Raw genomic sequence first — 21,294 nt, 5'->3', positions numbered from 1 at the left:
TCAGCTCATTATTCAATTCAAGTCAGTCTTGGATTTTCTATGCATGCTGAACTAACTTTTTGAGTTTTGTATTGTTTTGTTAAAATGGCAAATCACTCACTTGATTGTACAATATGAAAACATCTCTCACTGAACCGCCTGTCAAAAGTGGAAGGCAGTGATTGACAGCTGTCCCAGAGCACCAAGTCCTTACTGCAATAAAACATGTAGGAGTCATTTAAAAGGTTCATGTTTTATTTACAGCATGTCAAAATATGATCGTTAAATGTACAAGTGCCCTGATGATCCAAACTGCCCCATTAAGTCCCTGAAGAAATATTTAATGAAATATCCAAAGAATCGGCCAGCTTTCTATAGTTATCCACGAACTGGACTAGATCCAACTAATGTGAGAGATACAAATATCTGGTATACTTGCAGGCCATTGAGAAAAAATTAAATCTGGGAAACCTAACGGAAACAAAGTTTTAATGCTGTTTTGTACACTCATAGAGAAGCGCATAGGCAAAGTTGTTATAATGGAGGACTATTTTGTAGAATGGTCATCTTAGAGTGCTTATGTGGAAGGATCCATAAAAATAAGTTCAGTTAAAATAAATGAAAATGAATTCTGATGCAACATTGAAGTGTAAAGACCCCCCATTTGGTTGTCATGCCGGATGATGCCCTCTGTGTTAGGTCTTATTGCTTATGTACATACACACACACACACACACATATATATATATATATATATATATAATATATATATATATATATATATATATATATATATATATATATATATATATATATAATTATCTATTAGTATGTATATTTATCTTTGTTATTGTGTAACCTTACCACACACGTCCTTTCGACTTCAAAAGCTTAATTGGGTACCCATGTCTGGCTTTTTTTTTTTGTTTGTTTGTTTGCTTGCAAAAACTCTTTGTCAGATAGGTATTGTATTTAACCCTTTCAGCTCGAAGTACCTTCACAGATCAGGATAACTTTTACTGGTTCCAGTATGTTATTCTGGTCTGCTGTTTTTGTGTAGAATTACTGATCATATACTTCAAAAGCAGTCTGTAGTATGAGCACAGTTAACTTGAAATGAATTTTATTAATTAATATATAAAGGGTGTGTGTCATACATTATATATATAATATATAGTATCTATATATAGATATATATATATATATATATATATATATATATATATATTATTGAGTTAATGAGCACGTGTAATTCAGTAATGTTCCTCTGACTCCCTCTTCTCTGACGATGATCTTTCACTATTTAACAATCAATGTTTAGTGATCAGAACAATATATAAAAAAAACATGCACTAATCTAATCAAAGTGTATAAAAATAACACATAAAAGTGACAAATCAATACGTATTTTATATATTTCTAAGTAAAAAACTTGCACTCAGGGAAATGGCAATGTTAATGCTAATAACGCTTTACAGTAACAGATTTTTCACATGTATCCACATGCCCACAGATAGTCCCCTAATGTAGAGTGTCAATTAGTAAGTCCATTTCCGTTGCATCAATTGATTATTGTTCATTTAATGCATTAGGTGAACCCAGCAACATAGCAATCATTGCTGTTTTCTTTTTAAATGTAATCTGCTCCGTACCATTGGGAATGTGTTGTATGTGTTCCCATGTTCATCTGGGAGACCGACTGGATAATTTGATAATTAGGGAAGAGAAAAATAATGAAACAAAAACAAATAGGAAGTTGAAGCCATTGTCCCTGAGCTCACCTGGATTCTGCCAATTGTAACACTGACTATTGGCATGTTCTCATTTAATTTGTCGAACAAGAGACTTGTAGGTGTAACATTACTTTCATCTGTCTCACTCAACTTGTGAAGTCTGTATTAAACTTGAAGCTTGACACCCAAGTTTTGCGTTTTAATGAGCTTTTCTTGAACCAGAGCCCTGGTGAACGCACTGCTTTTACTGTAATCAACTGTCGGCTGTGAAGTTTCAAATTTCTGCATTGTAAATCTCAAAACATGTCTTGTTTTTGTGTTTCTTGCAGTTGCTGATATGCGTTGAGGATGAGTGGTGTAGGTGAAAATACCTCTGACCCTGCAAGGGCAGAGTCCAAGAAGCGCAAAGAATGTCCGTCTGACCAGCTGGGACCCAGGTATGGGACTGCTCTGAAGCAAAGTAGGCAAAATAGCCTTGGTTAGAGTCGAGGGTGATCTTGGGTGAATAATTTAACATCAAAGAAGGGGCCCAATATGGTCCTGAAAGTGTGTGTTAAAAATGAGTTTATAACTAACCTTTGTATCACACTCTGAATTTCTGTCGTGGCTCTCCAGACATGTAGAGTCATTTTAAAAACAAACTGCACCGCCACCTCCTTTAGCACGTGAGATTTATTAGAGGTTTTCCAAACCAGTACCAAAAAGGAATGTGTGTGTGTGTGTGTATTCCTTTTTTTTACCATTTTGAACAAGATGATGGTATTTACATGTAAAAATGTTCCTTTCCAGTAGTGTTTTGTAATGCGAAACGTTTTATTTTCCTCCTTTACAGCCCTAAACGAAGCACTGAAAAACGCAATCGCGAGCATGAAAATAAATACATCGAGGAACTTGCTGAGCTGATCTTTGCAAACTTCAACGATATCGATAACTTCAATGTTAAGCCTGACAAATGTGCAATCTTGAAAGAAACTGTGAAACAGATTCGGCAGATAAAAGAACAAGGTAAGAAACAAGGACCAGAACAATGCATGTGTTGGAAGGGTCACACCTGTCTGTCTATCTATCTGTCTCAAAACCAAAATTAGTCCAATACAAGGTATCCCACAGACAAGTGTGTGCGTGTTGCTATTTTTGTTGCTGTCTTTTTGCAGTTTGTTTTTCTGTGTAATTGAATTGTGGGTGTTTTTCTTTGGCCTTAAGTGGAACAGTTAGTTGAAATGTGTTTGTGCATGTGTGTGGATGCTTGCATGTTTATCTCTGAAAGTAGTTGTTCTTTCTTGCTATGCCATAGGAAATATATATAGAAGTTGTGACAAGCATGTATTTATTAAATCGGGCAATATATTTTTTCTCCCTGGTACAGTATTTAAAGATCTGTTGCATTTAGGCAGAGGCGTGCTGATGAGTCATAATGATGATGCAAGTTGTTTATGATTCACTGGATGTGGGTTATGTAATGTAGTGATGAGCACCGTGATGCACAATTTACAGAGCTCTTGCTGTTGGGTAGAATGACATTGACATACAAAGCATGAGGACAGAAAAACAGATTCAACTACTAAAGGAACCAATGTTAATGTTTCAAATAATGCACATAGTGTCATAGTGGACTGGTATAGATCATGTGCAGACAGCAGTACAGTTTGTACCAAACACAGGACATACAATAAAAAACAATTTAAACCCCAACTAATTATGTTGACGTTTCCAAGGCAACCCTAGAATGAAATCACAGAAGAGCATATCCTTATTTATACATACAGAAGTCTTGCAGTAAAAAAAAAAAAAAATCTAAAAAAGTTCTGTCTTGGTCTCCTGCCCTGTAAAAAACAGATCTGCCATTTAGAGATATTCTTTTATGAGGCATATCCAGTGATATGCAGTGTTGCATGAAAAGCTTCTCTTCGTTGTAGTGAGCCTGACATTCTGTAGGCGGAAGACATGTGAGGCAATGTTTTAATTGTGATTTTTAAAATTGCTTCTTTCTGGCATATAAATACACTCAAGTATGGGCTGTAAAAGCAGGCCATGTGTCCTGGGGGCATTCATTAAATATGTATAGGTTGCTCAGACATTCTACATGTTGCCTGCTTTCACAGACTGCTTGCTATATGGCTGTCGGGTTACACTACTGCATGCTGTGTGGCATAATAGTGCTGTAAATGCAGTAAACGGAATACTCTGAATCTATTAAATATTCTTTAAGGTTATCGATCAGCCACCACAGTTACTCTATCAGAGGGCTGTATTTTGAAGGCAGATGTTGCTACTGTTCAAATCATTTTTAGGGAGTGATGAACAATGTGTATGCTGTGCTAGTGTTGTGTTTGTCTTTCTTTTTTTAACGCCCAATGTAGCAAGGTCCTTAACAAATCAGTGTGAGTACAAATAACCATAACAAATATAAATACATGGATAAAGGCATTCGGAAATTGACTTCTGTTTATCTCATTAATAGTCCTGCTTGTAATTTTCAAAAACATTTTTTGTAAAAATGTATTTTAAAAAATTCAGTTTAAAAGAATAATGCAAGCGCGGTATTTTTTATTTTTTTAATTTGTATTTGGAACTGTGGAAGAGCTGATGAAAGTAAAAGCTACAGTGAGTGAGCTTCAGATTGTGTTACATGCAAATTAGCCACATGGTGTTCAGTGATGCTCTGTACTCCACCACAGAATCACTTGTGTAAATTACATTTCAAGTTTTTGTTTGGAGGAGTGTATTGTGTACCACTTACTGCTACATGAAATGCTGTTTAATTCCCAATTTTGGGTAATGTTTGTTTGTTTGTTTGTTTGTTTGTTTGTTTGTTTGTTTTTGGGGGAAGGTCAATACCTTGGTTTTAAGTCTTAGCATTCAATTTACAGCCTGTTTTACAAAAAAAAACACATGGTAGCCTTAATTCCTAGTCACCCCTTGCAGACCAAACAGTACTGCAGTTCTGCAAGAGGTTTTTGGGAAACGTTGTAGTGGTGACTCCCCATTTATTGAAAAAAAAAAAAAAAAAAAAAAAAAAAAGTCTATAGTACTGTTTAAAAAAACAACAACTAGGTTTCCTCAATAGGATAAACTAGGAATTTCTGTACATCCAGCTTTTCCATTCATGTTGGTGCTGTCAAAAAATCACAGTGCATTACTTTGTTCCCTAATGTAGAGCTGTAGGCAAGAGTCAAAGGGGTGATGTGAGGCTTGTGGGAGCTTTTGAATAATGATAGATATGAAGACCTGCAGTACAGTAGGTAGTTCAGAGTTTAACATCTGCACTTCTCTAGAAATATGAAAAAAATAAATAAATAAATAAATAAAAATGGCCAGTGGAACATTGGTCAGAGAATGCGACTCATGTTTGAATCCTGAGCCCTGTCTGTTTCCTTTAAAATTTGAAAGAAGGGTATGTACTTTATCTTCCCATAAGAGAGTATTGGCTTATTAACTACATGCAGACCACTGCCCTTGCAAATCTATTATTAGACCCAGGGCAAGTTCCACACAGCGAGTGAAGAATGCTTCTGTTTTTCACTGCTCCACATTTTTTTTTTTTTTTTTTTATTTAGTCGTTGGCAATTATTATTTTTTTTTGTTATTTTCTCCCAATTTGAAACGCCCAGTTATTATTTAGGCTCAAGCTCACCGCTGCCACCCCTGCGCTGACTCGGGAGCGGCGAAGGCGAGCACATGCTGTCCTCCGAAGCGTGTGCCGTCAGCCGACCGCTTCTTTACACCCTGCGGATTCACCATGCAGCCGCCCAGGAGGACAACGCAGTTCTCGGGCAGCTAACAGGCAAACCCGCAGGCGCCCTGCCAGACTACAGGGGTCAGTGGTGCGTGGTGAGCCGAGGACACCCTGGCCGACCTTTTTGTTCTTCCTGTATACATTTGTACATCAATTTGGGATATGCAAATATTTCAAATGCATGCTATAAATTGCTACATCCTGGTACCTGTACAGCAACACATGGTCTGATTGCAGTTAGACCATTGGAGTTTTTGAACTATAAAACCTGCACTGCACGGGTTAGGTACTAGGAAGCAGTAGCAACCTTTCATCTATAGTGTTATAATTGAAATACCAGAATATCCCAAATTAAAGAATCAAAAGAGGTTTTTAACACAAGAAAAGGTGTGGCAGTGATATTTTGCTAGAATAGAAAATTAATTGGGAAGCACTCCTTTTTAAGGGGTGTGTTGATATTACTTCTGGGACAGGAACTTTAGAATTAAGTTAAACTACACAGTGAAAAAGGGCACCAAGTTGGGTTTAAAATCAGTTAATGCAAAAATAAATGGTGCAAATATTATGTTTTTTTGTATGCTTGCTCTCTGCAATATAGCATTAGCCGTGTAATTCATTTCAATAGTTACAAATAAAAATAGCTAAATATGTGTTTTATGCTTAGTCATCAGTGACCAAGAACATTCAATCCATTAAAGATTAGCAGAGGAGAGGTGAAAGGAAAACAGCCCTTCAACATTTCCTTGCACTAAGCTGGAACCAAAGCAACCAGGCAGGGCTGAGCTGGGATTGGCTGTGTGAGACTCAATCAGCACTTGAGCAAAACCTATTACCGTCACAGAAAGATAAACAAAAACAGAGTGAGAGAGCAGCACACAGTACATTTAGCAGCCCAGCAATGTCCCCCCCCCCCCCCCCCCCCCCCCCCCCCGAGTACCCAGAATGTCCCCCCCCCCCCCCCCCCCCCCCCCCCCACCCCCCCCCCGTTCCCCCCCCCCCCCCCCCCCCCCCCTAATGTGAAACTTGTGGGGAAGCTGTGCTGTTTTACTATGCACTGCAGGAGATTTCATCAGCCCAGCAATATATTGAACATTATTGTTAAAAAACATAAACACATGGAGAGCACAGGAAGGTACAGCTTTTTCTCTGTAGACTGTTCTCTGAGGAGTTGGGAATATGCTGCAATCCTAGCTCAGCCATATGGCAGGTTTTCTAATTTTAGTTGCATGCAGATGTATAATTGGCTTTCTGTGGTTGACTATCTCCCAGAACCCATCCAAGACACTGTATGCTTCACAGCGTTACCCGGCATCTTGCGTGTGTAATAAGGTCACGCCATGTTTTGTATTATAACCAAGTTAAAAATACAAAAGTCAGCATTAAAGTAATAGTAGGTTAATACAACAAGTTGCACAATTTGAATTGCATGTATTCTGGGTTTGGGGTTTTACAATTTTTTTTGTATTTTTCTCAGGCTAATATTAGCTTGTGTGCAAAATAAAAACAAAACAAATGTAAACAAAGTAAAGTAGCTGTAAAATCCTACTGATAATGAAGCCAAGCAATGGGTTCAGAGGTAAAGAATGTGATTGTATCAGTCAAGATGATGGGTGTCCATATGCTAAAACTGCCTGGCTGGACCCCTGTTTATCCACATGTAGGAGGCTGTGTGGTCCAGTGGTTAAAGAAAAGGGCTTGTTACCAGGAGGTCCCTGGTTCAGATCTCAGCTCAGCCACTGACTCGCTGTGTCAACGTGAGCAAGTCACTTAACCTCCTTGTGCTCTGTCTTTCGGGTGAGACGCTGCTGTAAGTGACGCTGCAGCTGATGCATAGTTCACACACCCTAGTCTCTGTAAGTCGCCTTGGATAAAGGCATCTGCTAAATAAACAAATAATAATTTAAAAAAAAAACATGTAAATTGATGCATGAAATGTTAACACAAGTTCTACACTAAAAATATAATTTAAGCATTTAGATGACATTTTGTAGTTGGTTGGAATATAATATAAAGCTCCTTGGCGTTTTGCAATTTCATTGTGCAGCGCTCTGGTATGCCTTGGCATGAAGAATGTTATGTAAGAGTAATCTGTATTGTATCATTGCAGAGGGACTGGGCTGAAACCCTTTCTTTATCCTAAATGCACTGTGGGATTCTCACATTAATAATTGGAAAGCTCTCTGCTTCACAGAAACTACACTAAGGAATCTAATTTGGCACCCATTATAGACTTTCAGAATAGAATCTTCAAGTCTTTAAAATAAATTGGGGTCAAACACTACTGTTCGCCTTGTAAAGTTGTTTCTTTTGTGAAACATCAGTAATGTATGAAGTATAAATGTGGCCATCTCAAGAAGGTGAAAATACTGAGTTTATTCCAGTCCAATACAAAGTTGTATGTTGTAATTAAAAACTATGTATAGGGAAATGCACACAACCATGAGCATTAGTGAAATGTAATGTCTTTGCCATTCATGTTTAAAACAACTTCACAAGATTTATACTAAAGCCCCTTCCACACTGGCATTCTCTACCTGAGTCAGGACCCGGTGTCTTCCAGGTTGGCTACGCGATTTTACACAGCTTTTGATAAAACAGGGTTGACCAGGGTGACAGATGAAAGTAAACAATGTGCGTATCAGTGTCCTGGAAGCAGCTTGTTGCGGACGGTTCCATCCAAGTTTTTTCTGGACTGAACTATTAGCCCAGATGTTGATTAGGGCAAATATTCATCCCTGCTTCTGTCTGGCTCAAGCAACACAAATATGGCTAGACGGAATAAACAAAAACATTCCTTGTGGAAGTGAAACCTTCACGCAGATGTGGCTGTTTGTTATTTCGTCTTGCTCAAGCTGGGTCAAAGCTTGTCGACCCACACCCTGAGGTGGGTCTCTGGGACCTGGGTTAAACCGGGTACAACCCATGTTTGTTTTTCTTGGATTAAAAGTGTATAACTGTATCTAACCTGCAGTAGATTTCCATATTGCTGCCAATTATTTACCCAGAATTCTTCAGACATATTCACCCACCCAGTCAGGTATACCCAGTTGTACCCAGTTTTATTGCTTTCTTTTTTTCCTCCAAATAAAAACATCCACGGTACGTTCTACTCGACACACAAACTCAGTCCATTCCTATATGTGATATCCCAATTCCTGTTGTGTTGTAGAAAAAGCTGCCGCAGCCAATGAAGAGGAGGTGCAAAAGGCTGATGTGTCGTCGACAGGCCAAAGTGTTATTGACAAAGATGCCCTTGGACCAATGATGCTTGAGGTGAGAGCATGCTTTTGGGATTCACGACTGTTGTTTTCATTATTATTTTTCCAGTTAGCAGCCTCTGTAGTGGTCTTTAATAGACCTCATAATGTTTTGAGTGTAAATCTAGGGCTTTAGAGCAGAACATTAGCAGCATCTGTCCACATCTGAAGGGAATGCATCAATAAATTAGAAGGGTGTTCTTGAAGGGCTTTCTGTCTTTTACTTAGATGTGACCTACATGAGCTGATGTCCTGCATTGACCCCAACTGTGTGGGTGATGTTTTATTAGTAGTCCAGTTTTCTTTGTCAGGCATTTTCGACAAGCTAGCATACATTACTTTCTGAAGCATAACCGAACGATTCTTGACTTTAAAGGGTAAATAATGAAAGCTGACAAATTTGCAAATCGGAATCATCTTTTTTTTTTTCTCTCCTTTTTTTTTTTTTTTTGGAAATTGCGGTAAAACTGAAAGTATTATAATTGGTGGTTGGAATGATGCTAAGCATTGGTTAAAACAGAACATGTCCAAAGTTATCACTGTAACCCAATAAACATTATAATCCTGTTTGTAATACTGTTTGCAGTTTTCTCCTGTTTAGTATCTAATCTGTTCTGTCAGTGGATTTTTTAGGCTGCGTGGGCAACGTCACTATACTGACAAACAACAACTTCTAAATATAGTGCAGTCCCTTCATGCAAAGGATAATTTTCAAAAATTTACAAATCAGGATAATTTTAAAAAGCGTTAAGTGACAAACGGCAGCCAAATAAACACAGTGATTGCTCTTTGCTCCCAGTGGTCATAAACAGTCAGGTAGGTTACTCTGCATGGTTGTAGAATGAATGGATGCTGAACACTGCCGCCTTGTCAAAATGTTTTCGCTGTTTTACAACACCCTCTGCAAACCATGACAAGCTTAGTGTTTTAGTGCCCAACACACTAGCTTTGGATCTCACAGGTACTGTGTAGCGATTCTAATTGTTAACTTGAGCTTGTTTCTTACCTCGTCTGATGAACTCCAGGCAGAGTATAGGTGTGTGCAGTACATCATCCTACGAAGAAACCATATTACAGGCTATCCTTGTTGTCTTCATACTGTAGGTCCTGTCTAAATTTCAGTGGTTTGTTTTTAAGCCAGGGATCTTTTGTGGTGAAAGATATTTTATATTGAACACTTATTTAAACTGTGGAAGGCTAATCCAAATAGTGGTGGATTTAAATGCTACCACTTTTGAACTCTGTACTAATCTTCCAGTAATCTAAACCAGTGGGTCACAGAGTGTAGGGCGAATCAGTATGGGGGGGCATTTATAGACTGATTTTAATTGTTGAATTTACGATACAAGTTTTCAACATGTATAAATTATATCTAGAAGTACAATTTTCAAAACTTGTATGAATGTGTTTAACATTTATATATTTAGCTAAATCTAGACTACTTGTGATTAAATCTAGGAAAAACTATGTGATTTTACATTAAATCTGTAAAACAAACACCTGTTAAAATATAAAGTTAGAGTGTTTTAATGTGTGTGTCAGCGGAGCGGGGTGGGGCAGGGGGGTGCAACAAAATGTGTACCGAGTAAGACCGTTAAAAGATATTTGCAAATGTTTTTTTACACTAACACAGTAGTGTTAAGCTCCACTTCCAGCATGACTTGCAGAGGTGTTTCTGAAAGGTTGAGACGTCCTGTAAAGAGGATTCCTGCTCAAATGGAGTAGGACATGTCAGTTGTGAAAGGAGCATAAGATGTGTGTTAGCAGTCTCCTTAAACACTATCACTTTAACAAGTTATACAATCAATTCATTGTGGGAGGTTGTTTTTTTTTAATTGGATTGGCCACAACTGCATGGAATTTCCACAGGGAATTATGTAATTTGATGAGGTAACTGACACCAGCTTCTATGTAATGGCCATATTCATTCAATTATATTGCCCTAGTTTGCACAATCATCTGGTGCATGTGCCCATGGCCTGTCACACAGAGCAGTGCTTTTTAAACTATCTGGAATTTACAGATGCAGCTGTCTGATCTGCCATTAGCCTGAAAGAGAGCAGCTGTTTAAGTGTCATTCTGTTTGGTATTGCAGCATTGTAATGCTTTTTTTTTAATGGTTTTATTTATTTTATTTTATGAAGTCCGGGACACACAAGGTTAAACAGAGAGGCTAAAGAGAGGCTAAATGAAATAAAGGTCAACATGGTTAAGAACAGTTCAGTTATTGTGTGTGTTTTTCATGTCTTTCTAGCCCCTAATTTTATTACTTAAAATTTATATATCTAAAAGTTTACATACCCCTATGGAAATTTATAATTTCTTGAAAACAGACAATTTTAGATTCCATCTTTTGTAGTAAGTTTTGGTTTTGTGGATGAGGAAAAAAGTTACAAGAAGTAGATGTCGACAGTTTATGTCTGTGTGTGTGTGTGTGTGTGTGTGTGTGTGTGTGTGTGTGTGTGTGTGTGTGTATATGTGTATATATATATATATATATATATATATATATATATATATTATATTATGTTAAGGTTCAAATTGCAAGTGAATTTAATGAATAATAGTAACGTTAATTAAGTTTATCTTAAGTAATCAGGAATGGTGAATTTAACTGGGTAGATAACAAACTGCAAAAAATAATGTATTTTTTAAGGAAAAGGTGTTTCAGTGGGTATGCTTTTTTAAAAATGTTCTCAGTCGCTGTCTGAGCTGAAGAGTATCTCCTGTTGGGGGATGATGATTGTAAATCTTCACAGAGACAGATTTGTTAAAAGTGCCTAAAATTGTGGGTGTTGAGTGATTAAAAACAAGACATTTTGAAAGTCGTCTCAGGGTCCACAGGAGTCAAGTATGGGTCAAAGGTTAAGTGTAATAGAGGCTAGAATCGAGACGAATGTGCCATTTTGATGTCGCTACGGTGGTGTTATGCCTTTTCCGAATGCAAATATAGCCTTCATCCATGTGTTTTTAATATATATATATATATATATATATATATATATATATATATATATATATATATATATATATATATATATATATTATATAGATATATAGATAATGTAGTAGTAGTGAGGACTGGGATAGATTTAAGGATGGATAGATTAAATCATTTATTCATGTATTTTTATTTCCATCTTGCAGGCCTTAGATGGGTTCTTCTTTGTAGTGAACCTAGAGGGAAACATTGTGTTTGTGTCTGAAAATGTGACCCAGTACCTGAGGTACAACCAGGAGGAGCTCATGAACACTAGTGTGTACAGTGTCCTGCACGTGGGGGATCATGCAGAGTTCATCAAAAACCTGCTGCCTAAATCTCTAGGTAAGGGCTCCAGCACAGCATTGCAAGACTATATTATACACTAGAAAATTACCTAACCTACTTGTTTATTATTATTGTGTGTGTGTGTGTCTCTCTCTCTCTCTCTCTCTCTCTCTCTCTCTCTCTCTCTCTCTCTCTCTCTCTATATATATATATATATATTATATATATATATATATATATATATATATATATATATATATATATATATAGATAGATAGATAGATAGATAGATAGATAGATAGATAGATAGATAGATAGATAGATAGATAGATTGATTGATTCTCCACTGTGTCACTGTTGGCCTTCATATTTAGTATTTTGTGAACCTTTTCTGTCCCCCTTCTGTTTTCTCTAACTATTTATTTTGCTCTTCTGTAACAATTATTTACTACTTTATTGTGCAGTGTAGTTATTTGATAGTCCCAGCAGAGTCCCAAGTTGAAAGTGCTATTGTGTGCTGGTGTTTTTATGGCAGGGTGAAACCTACAGCCATTACTCTGCAGCACGAATGCAGTGAATTCCCTTTCATACTGTTCTGTGCATCGCTGCTGTCATCTTCTGAATACAATTCCGTAATGTTACTGCACTGCCACGTTTAAAAAAGGAAATTGTTGCAGTCAATACATTTTATCACGTGGGGTTTGTTTGCTGAGGGTTTGAAAAGTGTTGTTTTACACACCTGTAGGTTGCAAGACTTCACAGTGTATATCATGATTTATTAATGCATTTGTTATTTGTTTGTGTTTGCATGCATTTAGTCTGATAAATAGTTGTAAAATTGATTATTTGTTATCTAACTAGCAGGAGATCACACCCACCTGTATCGTCAAAGGAGAACATTTCTCTAATGTTATTTTGTTAATTTGAAAAACTTAAAATTCGTCACTATATGTGAAAAATACACTTTTCAGCATTAACATTTTGCACAGGTTTAAATACTTAAATGTGAGTGAGGTGATCTAATGTTATCTTGTCTCTGTATAATTGTGCCTTGCCATCCTTGTTACTCTCTACTTGTTGGAGACTGTCTCTGAATCCCTCTGAATTTGCATCCACTTTTTTTCAGTGAATGGGGTACCCTGGCCAAACGAGAACCCGCGGAGGAACAGCCACACTTTTAACTGTCGGATGCTGGTCAAGCCTCCCAGTGACTCGGACGAGGAGGGCCATGACAGCCAGGAAGCGCATCAGAACTACGAAACTATGCAGTGTTTTGCTGTCTCCGAACCAAAGTCCATTAAAGAAGAGGGAGAAGGTAAAACTGCAGACCAAATTAAATTCAATATCAGGATGAAGGCACTAGCCTAAATATTTGTTTACCTGACTTAGAAGTTTACCCGTTTCCTGTAAGTTTAAGGCAATTTTGCAAAGCCAAGTTTCAAGCATGTTGCTGCAAACAAGCATAGAATTATTATTTCCCTGTAAAGGGCAAATAGTCAACTATTCTATTGTTTCCAGATATTTCATTGTGCACGTAACCCACAGGTATAATTGGACATACTGTAAGTGTCAGAGTCCAAGCACCTTTTTAAGTAATCACATGGTTCAGGGCTCACGGTAAGCACTGGGAGACTGAAGAGGAAAGTGACCCAAAATGACTTGCCACAGAGCTGCACTTTACGTCGCTTGTTTGACAGGAGTCTAAATGCAGGATTTCTTACTGTAACTGCAGCTCTTCCTTTCAATCACTGTACAATCCTTAACCGTGCATTGAAAAGCAGAACCGTTTAATTATAATGTGTGTTCTTCTTTTTTTCTGTTCTGTGGGACCACTGTAAATCAGTTTTACAGTTTTTATTTGGCCTGTTTGCAGATCGTTTCCTGCTAGATACTCTCCCAGCTTTTCCTTTCAGCTTTGATGCCGTTCATGGCCGCGTGCCAGAAATACATATAAAGAAAGCACTGAAGGTGTTCTCAGGAAGGGAGCCAGCTAATATCAAAACACTAACTAGATATTTATCACCGTGTGGCAGCTGCTAAAATGTAGTTGAGTCACTAAGAGAAAATAAAGAAGTGAATGTTTTTATTAGCAAAATGACAAGATGTGTAGGGTGGGTTACAGGAAGAGTTATAGGGTGGATTGATTTAAGCAGTGATGGCAAAAAGATGACATTGAAGTCGCCTAATCCTCTTAAGCTAGTTGTGCTGGTTTTCTGTTAAAAAAAAAAAAAAAAAAGGATTAATCGACCACTCCAAAATAATTACCTGACCAGTGCAACATAACAAGAACTCCTGCTTATAACAGTGTAGTATAATTAAATAAAATGTAAAGGTAGCTTTCCATCATTCTGCTGGTGTACATGTTTTTTCTATGCCTGAATAAAGTCCTAGATAAAGATTAGATTAGTACCAACAAAAATTAATAGCTGTATTGCTGTAGTATAAATTAACCACTGAAAAATGATCATGATGATAAACAGTACACAGTATCATTTTTTCAAAGCATTTTTTATTCAGAATGCACAGGTGCAGATTCAGGTGCAGAGTAGTATAATCTAGGCTCTCCCAGTGCTGGTCAGTGACTTGTCCATACAGAACCTGCAATACGACTTGGTTTTCACCATCACGATTGTGAGCTCTTCTCATCAGCATCTCCGTAACGAGGCCAGTACTTTCGGAGGATTGTAAGACTTTTCCATGGCAACTGGCAGCTGCACATGTTGTACTGTATTAGTAAGTGAAGAGAGCAATTGGAAATGAATGTGAATGAGCTGGTATTATAAAAATGTTCTGTTCCATTGCAGATTTGCAGTCCTGTTTGATATGTGTTGCAAGACGAGTTCCTATGAAGGAAAGGCCAGTCCTTCCAACCCCTGAGAGCTTTACCACGAGGCAGGATCTGCAAGGTAGACGATTATAGATATTGGTTATAAAAACATTAAAGGCTAAATTTCATGTGTAAAATGTCAATTTTAAACATATTTATTGGGTTTTAGAGCTTTAATTAAAACTAACTAAGCTAACTTAGTAACTAAGCTTTAATAAATACGCCAGGTTAATTTTAAGCGCTTTCACGTTTACCTTAGTTTCCTTAAAAAATAAAGTGCAAACTAAGCACTGGGATGCATCTTTGAGAATGTGGTTCAAAATATCACTACTAATACCTTTTATAATTAAGGCATTAGTGACTGGCACTGTTATATGAAGGTATAAGAATCACTGAAGTACTGTACTCTTCATTGGGAGGGTTGGCAGCGCAAACAAGAATCAGAATCAGAAAACTTCTATGGAAGCACTTTATTTTTTGGTTCCGCTGGACAGTAACAGTGTCCTTATCAGCCCTGGCAGTGGTCAGTTATGTGTATGTCATTGATAGAAATCTCATGTTTTAAAATGACTTTGCAAGCGTGTGTTTGTATTTTTCTTTCGAATCTCTTCCTGACGTTGATGAGACGTGCCCATCAGGACGAAGAACTGATCAAAACAAACGTTTCATGCTATGAAACATGCTTCTCCTCCAGCGAAGTCCCGTGTCCCAGAGATCCTCCGCTGCTCATGGAGTCCTTGTTATTGTGGTCTCCGCTAGTGCCCGATAGACTGTAATCTGCTCATAGGGGAGAGTATTTCCTAACTTGCTTCCTCTCTGACAACAGGCAAGATTACGTCACTGGATACGAGTTTGTTACGAGCCTCAATGAAACCAGGCTGGGAGGACTTGGTGAGACGATGCATTCAGAGGTTTCACTTGCAGAATGACGGGGAAATGTCATTCGCCAAAAGGCATCATCAAGAAGGTAACAATGCAGAAATCCTGCTTGCTTAGTGATTTTAATTTTAATTTTAATTTTTTAAATTTCATGAAAAAAGATTGTTTTTTTTCTTTGTCAGCAATGTACACAATGTACTGTGTCTTTTTTTTAATCAAATGTTCAGTAGTTAAACCAAAACAAGGTTTAAAAAACTTTAATTGGTGTTACTCACATAGAGCCGTACTATCAAAGTGTTTTCTCTAGCTTTTATTAACTCCTGTTTTCAAAAAGGTAAAACACCTGTTTATTTTACAAAACTGAAACCAAACAACTAAGTTATATAAGCACTTGCAATAAGGTTTAAATCTCATTGTGTAACATTAACATGATTTATTTAAAATTAAAGAATGGAGAAAACGCTTTGAAAGAAAGGCCAATAATGTAGTAATGCAGGTTTTGTTTCTGAATTTCAATGCAGTTTTAAATTTTAGTTTATGAACTGTTTTAAAAAATAATAATAATAATTTTCAAATATTATTATATATATATATATATATAATTTTTATTTTTTTTTTTTTTCCAAATGATACAAAGTTCTGAGGCAAGGACAAGCTTTCAGTCCCACGTATCGGTTCTCTCTGTCCGACGGCACCATTGTGACTGCCCACACGAAGAGTAAACTTGTGCGATTTCCCGCTACAAATGAGCCGCAGCTTTATATGTCACTACATGTTCTACAAAGGTAAACTTCACTTTCATGATATCTCCGATATCACATTTTGAAATCCGGAAGTTTGAAATTGCATGTTTTTTTTTTTTTTTTTTTAAAGGGGCCACACGGGCATATATCACCCCCCCCCCCCCCCCCCCCCCCCCCAAGTAATTTAATTGTTCTGTTTAGAATTGTCTTAACAGTTGTATAGCATATTGGAAGGGGGCCAGGCAACGACAAGCAGTCAGGGTGATTGGGTTTGTCCGGCCAAACATCGGAAAAAAAACCGGAATGCTTTAATTTTCATTTAAGTATAATCATATGTGTTGTATTTTTGATGTTAGGTGGTAGATTCTCCACAGTGATGTATTTGTGCTTTCAGTTCATGGAAATTGCCCAAGTGCATTTAAAATGTCATCTAAAGCCCGGAATGTGTTCAGTAGGTTATTTTAGTTGCTTGCCTTGACCATCTAATTGGAAGGTAAGAGAAATGTGATGTGCTCATATTTTCTTGTGTGATGCCTCAGCTGCTAAATAAAAGATGGACACATGCACCAGCTGTATACAGTAGGTCAATCACCCTAACTGTATAGCCCGCACAGGAATAAAAAAAAAAAAAAGCTGTTTTTGTTTTGAGTTTAGCAATTTTAGGAAAAAAGTTGCTAATCGATATTGTGATAGTATCTCAAACTACAAACTTTATTTTAAATGTATTTTAAATGCAATTTTTTATTTTCTAATTTTGATGTTGCAGAGAACAAAATGTTTGCGGGATGAACAGGGATATGCTTGGACAAGCTATGGGAAAGCAAATTAATTCTATCAATTCAATGACCCCACCAACCCAGGGGGGCATGCCTGCTGGAATACCAGGTCAGGATATGACTGTGAGCAGCAATACAAGCTTCAATGCTGTTGGCGGGCCAACGGATCAGATTATTATGGGGCAGATACCGGGCAATAGGTTTGGATGCCAGGGAGGAATGAACCATTCCCCAGGCATGCAGGTGGCCACTCCTCAGGGCAGTAACTATGCACTTAAAATGAATAGCCCGTCGCAAAACAGCCCTGGCATGAACCATGGGCAGCAAAACTCAATGCTGTCTCCCAGGCACCGCGTCAGCCCAGGTGTGGTGGGCAGCCCACGCATCCCTCCCACTCAGTTCTCCCCTGCAGGAAGCTTGCATTCGCCAGCAGGAATGTGCAGCAGCACAGGAAACAGCCATAGTTACACCAGCAGTTCCCTTAATGCACTTCAGGCCCTCAGTGAAGGCCATGGGGTCACCATCGGGCAGTCTTTAGCTTCACCTGACAGGAAATTGGGTAATGCACAGAGTTCTCCCATAAACATCAGCCCTCATCCACTGACCAAGATGAGCAGCTCAGACTTTAAAGAATCCTTTGGGTTGTTTGGGGATCAGGGCCCCTCAGAGACGAGTCAACAGGAGGGGAACTGCAATGCTGGAGAGCAGAAGGATAATGGCGAAAATAGTCAATTCAGCAGTGGGGAGAGGACGGAGGCACAAAACCGACTGCATGACGGCGAGGGGCCCACAAAACTCTTGCAGCTGCTAACCACCAAGTCCGATCAAATGGAACCTTCTTCACCATTACCAGGTACTAGCGGAGACTATAATAACAAGGACTCCATGGGCAGTGCCACAGTAGGGAGCAACCAATCGGTTGGAGGATCTCTGGGGCATGGGACTTCACTGAAGGAGAAGCATAAGATTTTGCACAGACTCTTGCAGAACAGTAGTTGTTCAGATTTGGCCAAACTTACAGCAGAAGCCACTGGAAAAGACATCAGCCAGGAGGGCAACAATGGAAGTCCTGGCTCCAAAATGACAGTTAAACAGGAGCCAATGAGCCCCAAGAAGAAAGAGAATGCACTTCTTCGCTATTTACTGGATAAGGATGATACCGGTTTACAGGAGAAAAACATTAATTTAGAACAAGGGGAGAGCAAGATAGACCCTTGTAGTGGCATTAAGAAGTCAAACATAAAGACTGAGAAACAGGATCCAGGCTATGAGAGATCAGAACAGGTAAGGCTAATGGTTTTTTGTGCGTTTTAATTTACCCGTTTGGTCTGAAGGGCTGGTGTTGGTTTTTCTGCAAGGTTCTTTTATTTAAAATTTGTCGGTTTTGTATTCTTAGAGAGGGACAGTGACATCCGTTACAGATTGGTTTGGTTATGTCAGGCAGTCCTGGGTCCGTCTTCACCAGCTTCAAGCAGCCATACTGGTTTTGTCCGTTTTCTTTTAAGGATGTTCAGGTTTGTTTGTTATTGTGAAAGCTTATGGCTGTTAATTTGTGAAGGGCTTGTTTTATTTGAAAACTTGTATACAAATTCAAGGTATGTGAACAAAACATGCATCTTCACATGACCCCTGACTATTAGTACTGATCTACAGAATGAGCACAATGCACAACCAAGAGAACATTTTGTTGTATTAGACGAACATCCAGGGTTCTTGTTTAACTCGCTATAATACCAATTTGCTTCGTAAGAAATCAAATAGATTTGCATTTGTATGTTATTGTATTGCTGTAGATCTAGGGTGCCATGTGCTAACATTTTTATTTCCACATTTTGGAAGAGAGGAGATGCAAATGGTTGAGTGGTTTGAGTACCTTAGTTTTACCGACATTGCACATATGTTTCTTATTCTTTGTAGAATTATTATTTAAGAAACAAGGTGGGTCCTTGGCAAGGATAGTAATGCAGTAAGGTCCTAAAATGTGTTTACCAGTTTTGGCCTCTCTTAGGTAACATAAGTGACTCTGCAATATTTGGATGAAAAAACAGGTATCTGGAAATTTAAAACAAACCAAAACTGCTTGTACAGTAACTGCAGTTTTTTTTAAATTAATATAAAATATTTAAAGAACACTAAGAAATGTGGGGTGACTGGCAGATTCATTAAGTGGGATTGTTTTATTTGGAAGTACTACAGAATGTTACTCTATTTAGGGTTCTACACACTCTGTCCATAATGCCACTACAGTCATATAAAAATCATGAACCATATGGCGACAAAATTCAATTTAACAGGGATTGCAGTTAATGGCAGTCTTGTAGCCTGTGGTTGCCAAAAAGTCCCCCGAGTGCCCAGGCTCCTGGCTGGCTGTCAGGCTTTATTTTCCCTACTTTGGGCCCAGTAATATCCTTTTAAAGACACAGGAATGCATTTATTGGTCTCAACAAAAACACAAATCTACTTGGTTGAGTTGAATTGATTTGAGATGTGAGCTTTGTATGGCTATAAACGGGTGAAAAAAAGTACTACTGGGATTAGTGACATTGGTTGCATTATTTGAAATAATATTTTGAAATTATTTTTGCATCTTTTTTAAATGGTACAAATAACTTACTTTAATTAACTAATCAATTGATTAATGAATAATTTGTTAATGATGTTGAAGTTGAAGCAACTTCAGTTACCATAACTGGAGAGTTCCTTACCTGAAAATTGAAGTGATCAGAAAAGTCAACTTTAAATTCAGTAGTATGTATTTTACTTTCACTGGTTTGCCTAGATAAGCATTCTTTTTTTTTAAAAAGTTTTTTTGGGCAGCTGTTGGGTTTTATAATTATAAAACCATCTTGCTTTGTCCACACGCTATGCAAGGAAGATGGGTAAAACATTCAAATGGAAAATATCAGCAGTGGCTTCTGTAGTGTTAAGGAGTTTCTTTGTAGATGATTCCCCTAAACTGTACACACTCATGACCAATTCTTTATTTAAAAAAAAGGCTTTGCACTGTCATTCGCAGTATTCTTGCTAAACCTAGTTAAAGACTAAGTTGTAACATTTCCTTGTTTATCTTCAAAAGCAAAACATTCTCTGAAAAGGAAACAGTGTGACGTACAGCTACCCTAAAAATAGCCTTGATGTGGTAAATCTTAAACCCCAGGTTGCGCTGCTGAATCAGAATGGCTGGAAAGTCTAATGCTGTTGATGTAATGTATTCAGTGATGCCACGCCCTCCCCCCCCATTTTTTATATCCATTTAATAGCATTTTTGCACAGCTTTTGTGAATAAAAAAAAAAAAAAAAAAGATGTGAGATCAGCATAGGTACCATCTTCATAGGTACACATTACCAACAAATTTTTGTATTTTACAATTTTTTTTTTTAAATTAAGAAAACTAAACTTACACAAGCACATTTGCAGGCGTCATAGATATGTGCCGTACATTTGCTTAGTGTCTTTCTGTAAATACAAACATCACTTTCTCATTTCTTTTGAAAGAGGTGTTTTTGAAATCCTTTTTGGTTCTCACATTCTCAGTCTCTACTGTATCCATGCAGTCTTACAGGACCAGCCCTTTCTACTGTAGCTGTCATTTTGGAGGTCTCATTTGTTAAGTCTGATTCCATGTGGCTGTACAATAACTCTTTGTACAGGGCTGACAGTCACTTGGGGTATACAGTATCTACACGTGGTGCAGATTAACTATCCGTCATTGAGTAATCTGACATGTTTAATTGGTTTCTCCCTCCCTCGCCAAATAAGGGGCCGTGCCACAATGCAGTCGGAAATGTTGTTTTAGAAATAGACATTATAAATGTCAGGTTTAATTTTATGCAATATGCGTTGTTAGGGAATTGTCAGTTGTTAACAAAAACAAAAAGCCATGATCTTTAACCCATGTTCCATGAGCAGAGACGACTGTCGGCAGCCAGTCGTTTCTCACTGATCTTATCACTCGCCTGTCTCACTCCTGTAAGGGACGTTTCTCAGTGCCTGAAAGGCTAAGTAACAGTTGAGAGAATGCTGATTACTGTTCCTGTCTCCAGTACAAGCAACAGCGTAGCACTTTTCCATGCCCCAAGGACACGAGAGACAAGT

General features: G+C 37.9%; 1 protein-coding gene across 1 annotated transcript in view; it reads left to right on the top strand.

Moving 5' to 3' along the window:
- Positions 1–21,294, top strand: part of ncoa2 (nuclear receptor coactivator 2) — a 91,784-nt gene that overhangs the window by 50,871 nt on the left and 19,619 nt on the right. The window contains exons 2-10 of the mRNA XM_041242249.1: positions 2,042–2,149; positions 2,545–2,717; positions 8,618–8,721; positions 11,853–12,030; positions 13,100–13,288; positions 14,778–14,879; positions 15,627–15,767; positions 16,317–16,464; positions 17,189–18,482. Coding sequence (XP_041098183.1) covers positions 2,061–2,149; positions 2,545–2,717; positions 8,618–8,721; positions 11,853–12,030; positions 13,100–13,288; positions 14,778–14,879; positions 15,627–15,767; positions 16,317–16,464; positions 17,189–18,482 — 2,418 coding nt within the window. The 5' untranslated portion in view covers positions 2,042–2,060. The remainder of the gene's footprint in view (positions 1–2,041; positions 2,150–2,544; positions 2,718–8,617; positions 8,722–11,852; positions 12,031–13,099; positions 13,289–14,777; positions 14,880–15,626; positions 15,768–16,316; positions 16,465–17,188; positions 18,483–21,294) is intronic.

Source organism: Polyodon spathula, chromosome 3, assembly GCF_017654505.1.
Source record: "Polyodon spathula isolate WHYD16114869_AA chromosome 3, ASM1765450v1, whole genome shotgun sequence".
Classification (NCBI taxonomy): Eukaryota; Metazoa; Chordata; class Actinopteri; order Acipenseriformes; family Polyodontidae; genus Polyodon; species Polyodon spathula.
This window is presented reverse-complemented; position numbering and strand designations above follow the sequence as displayed.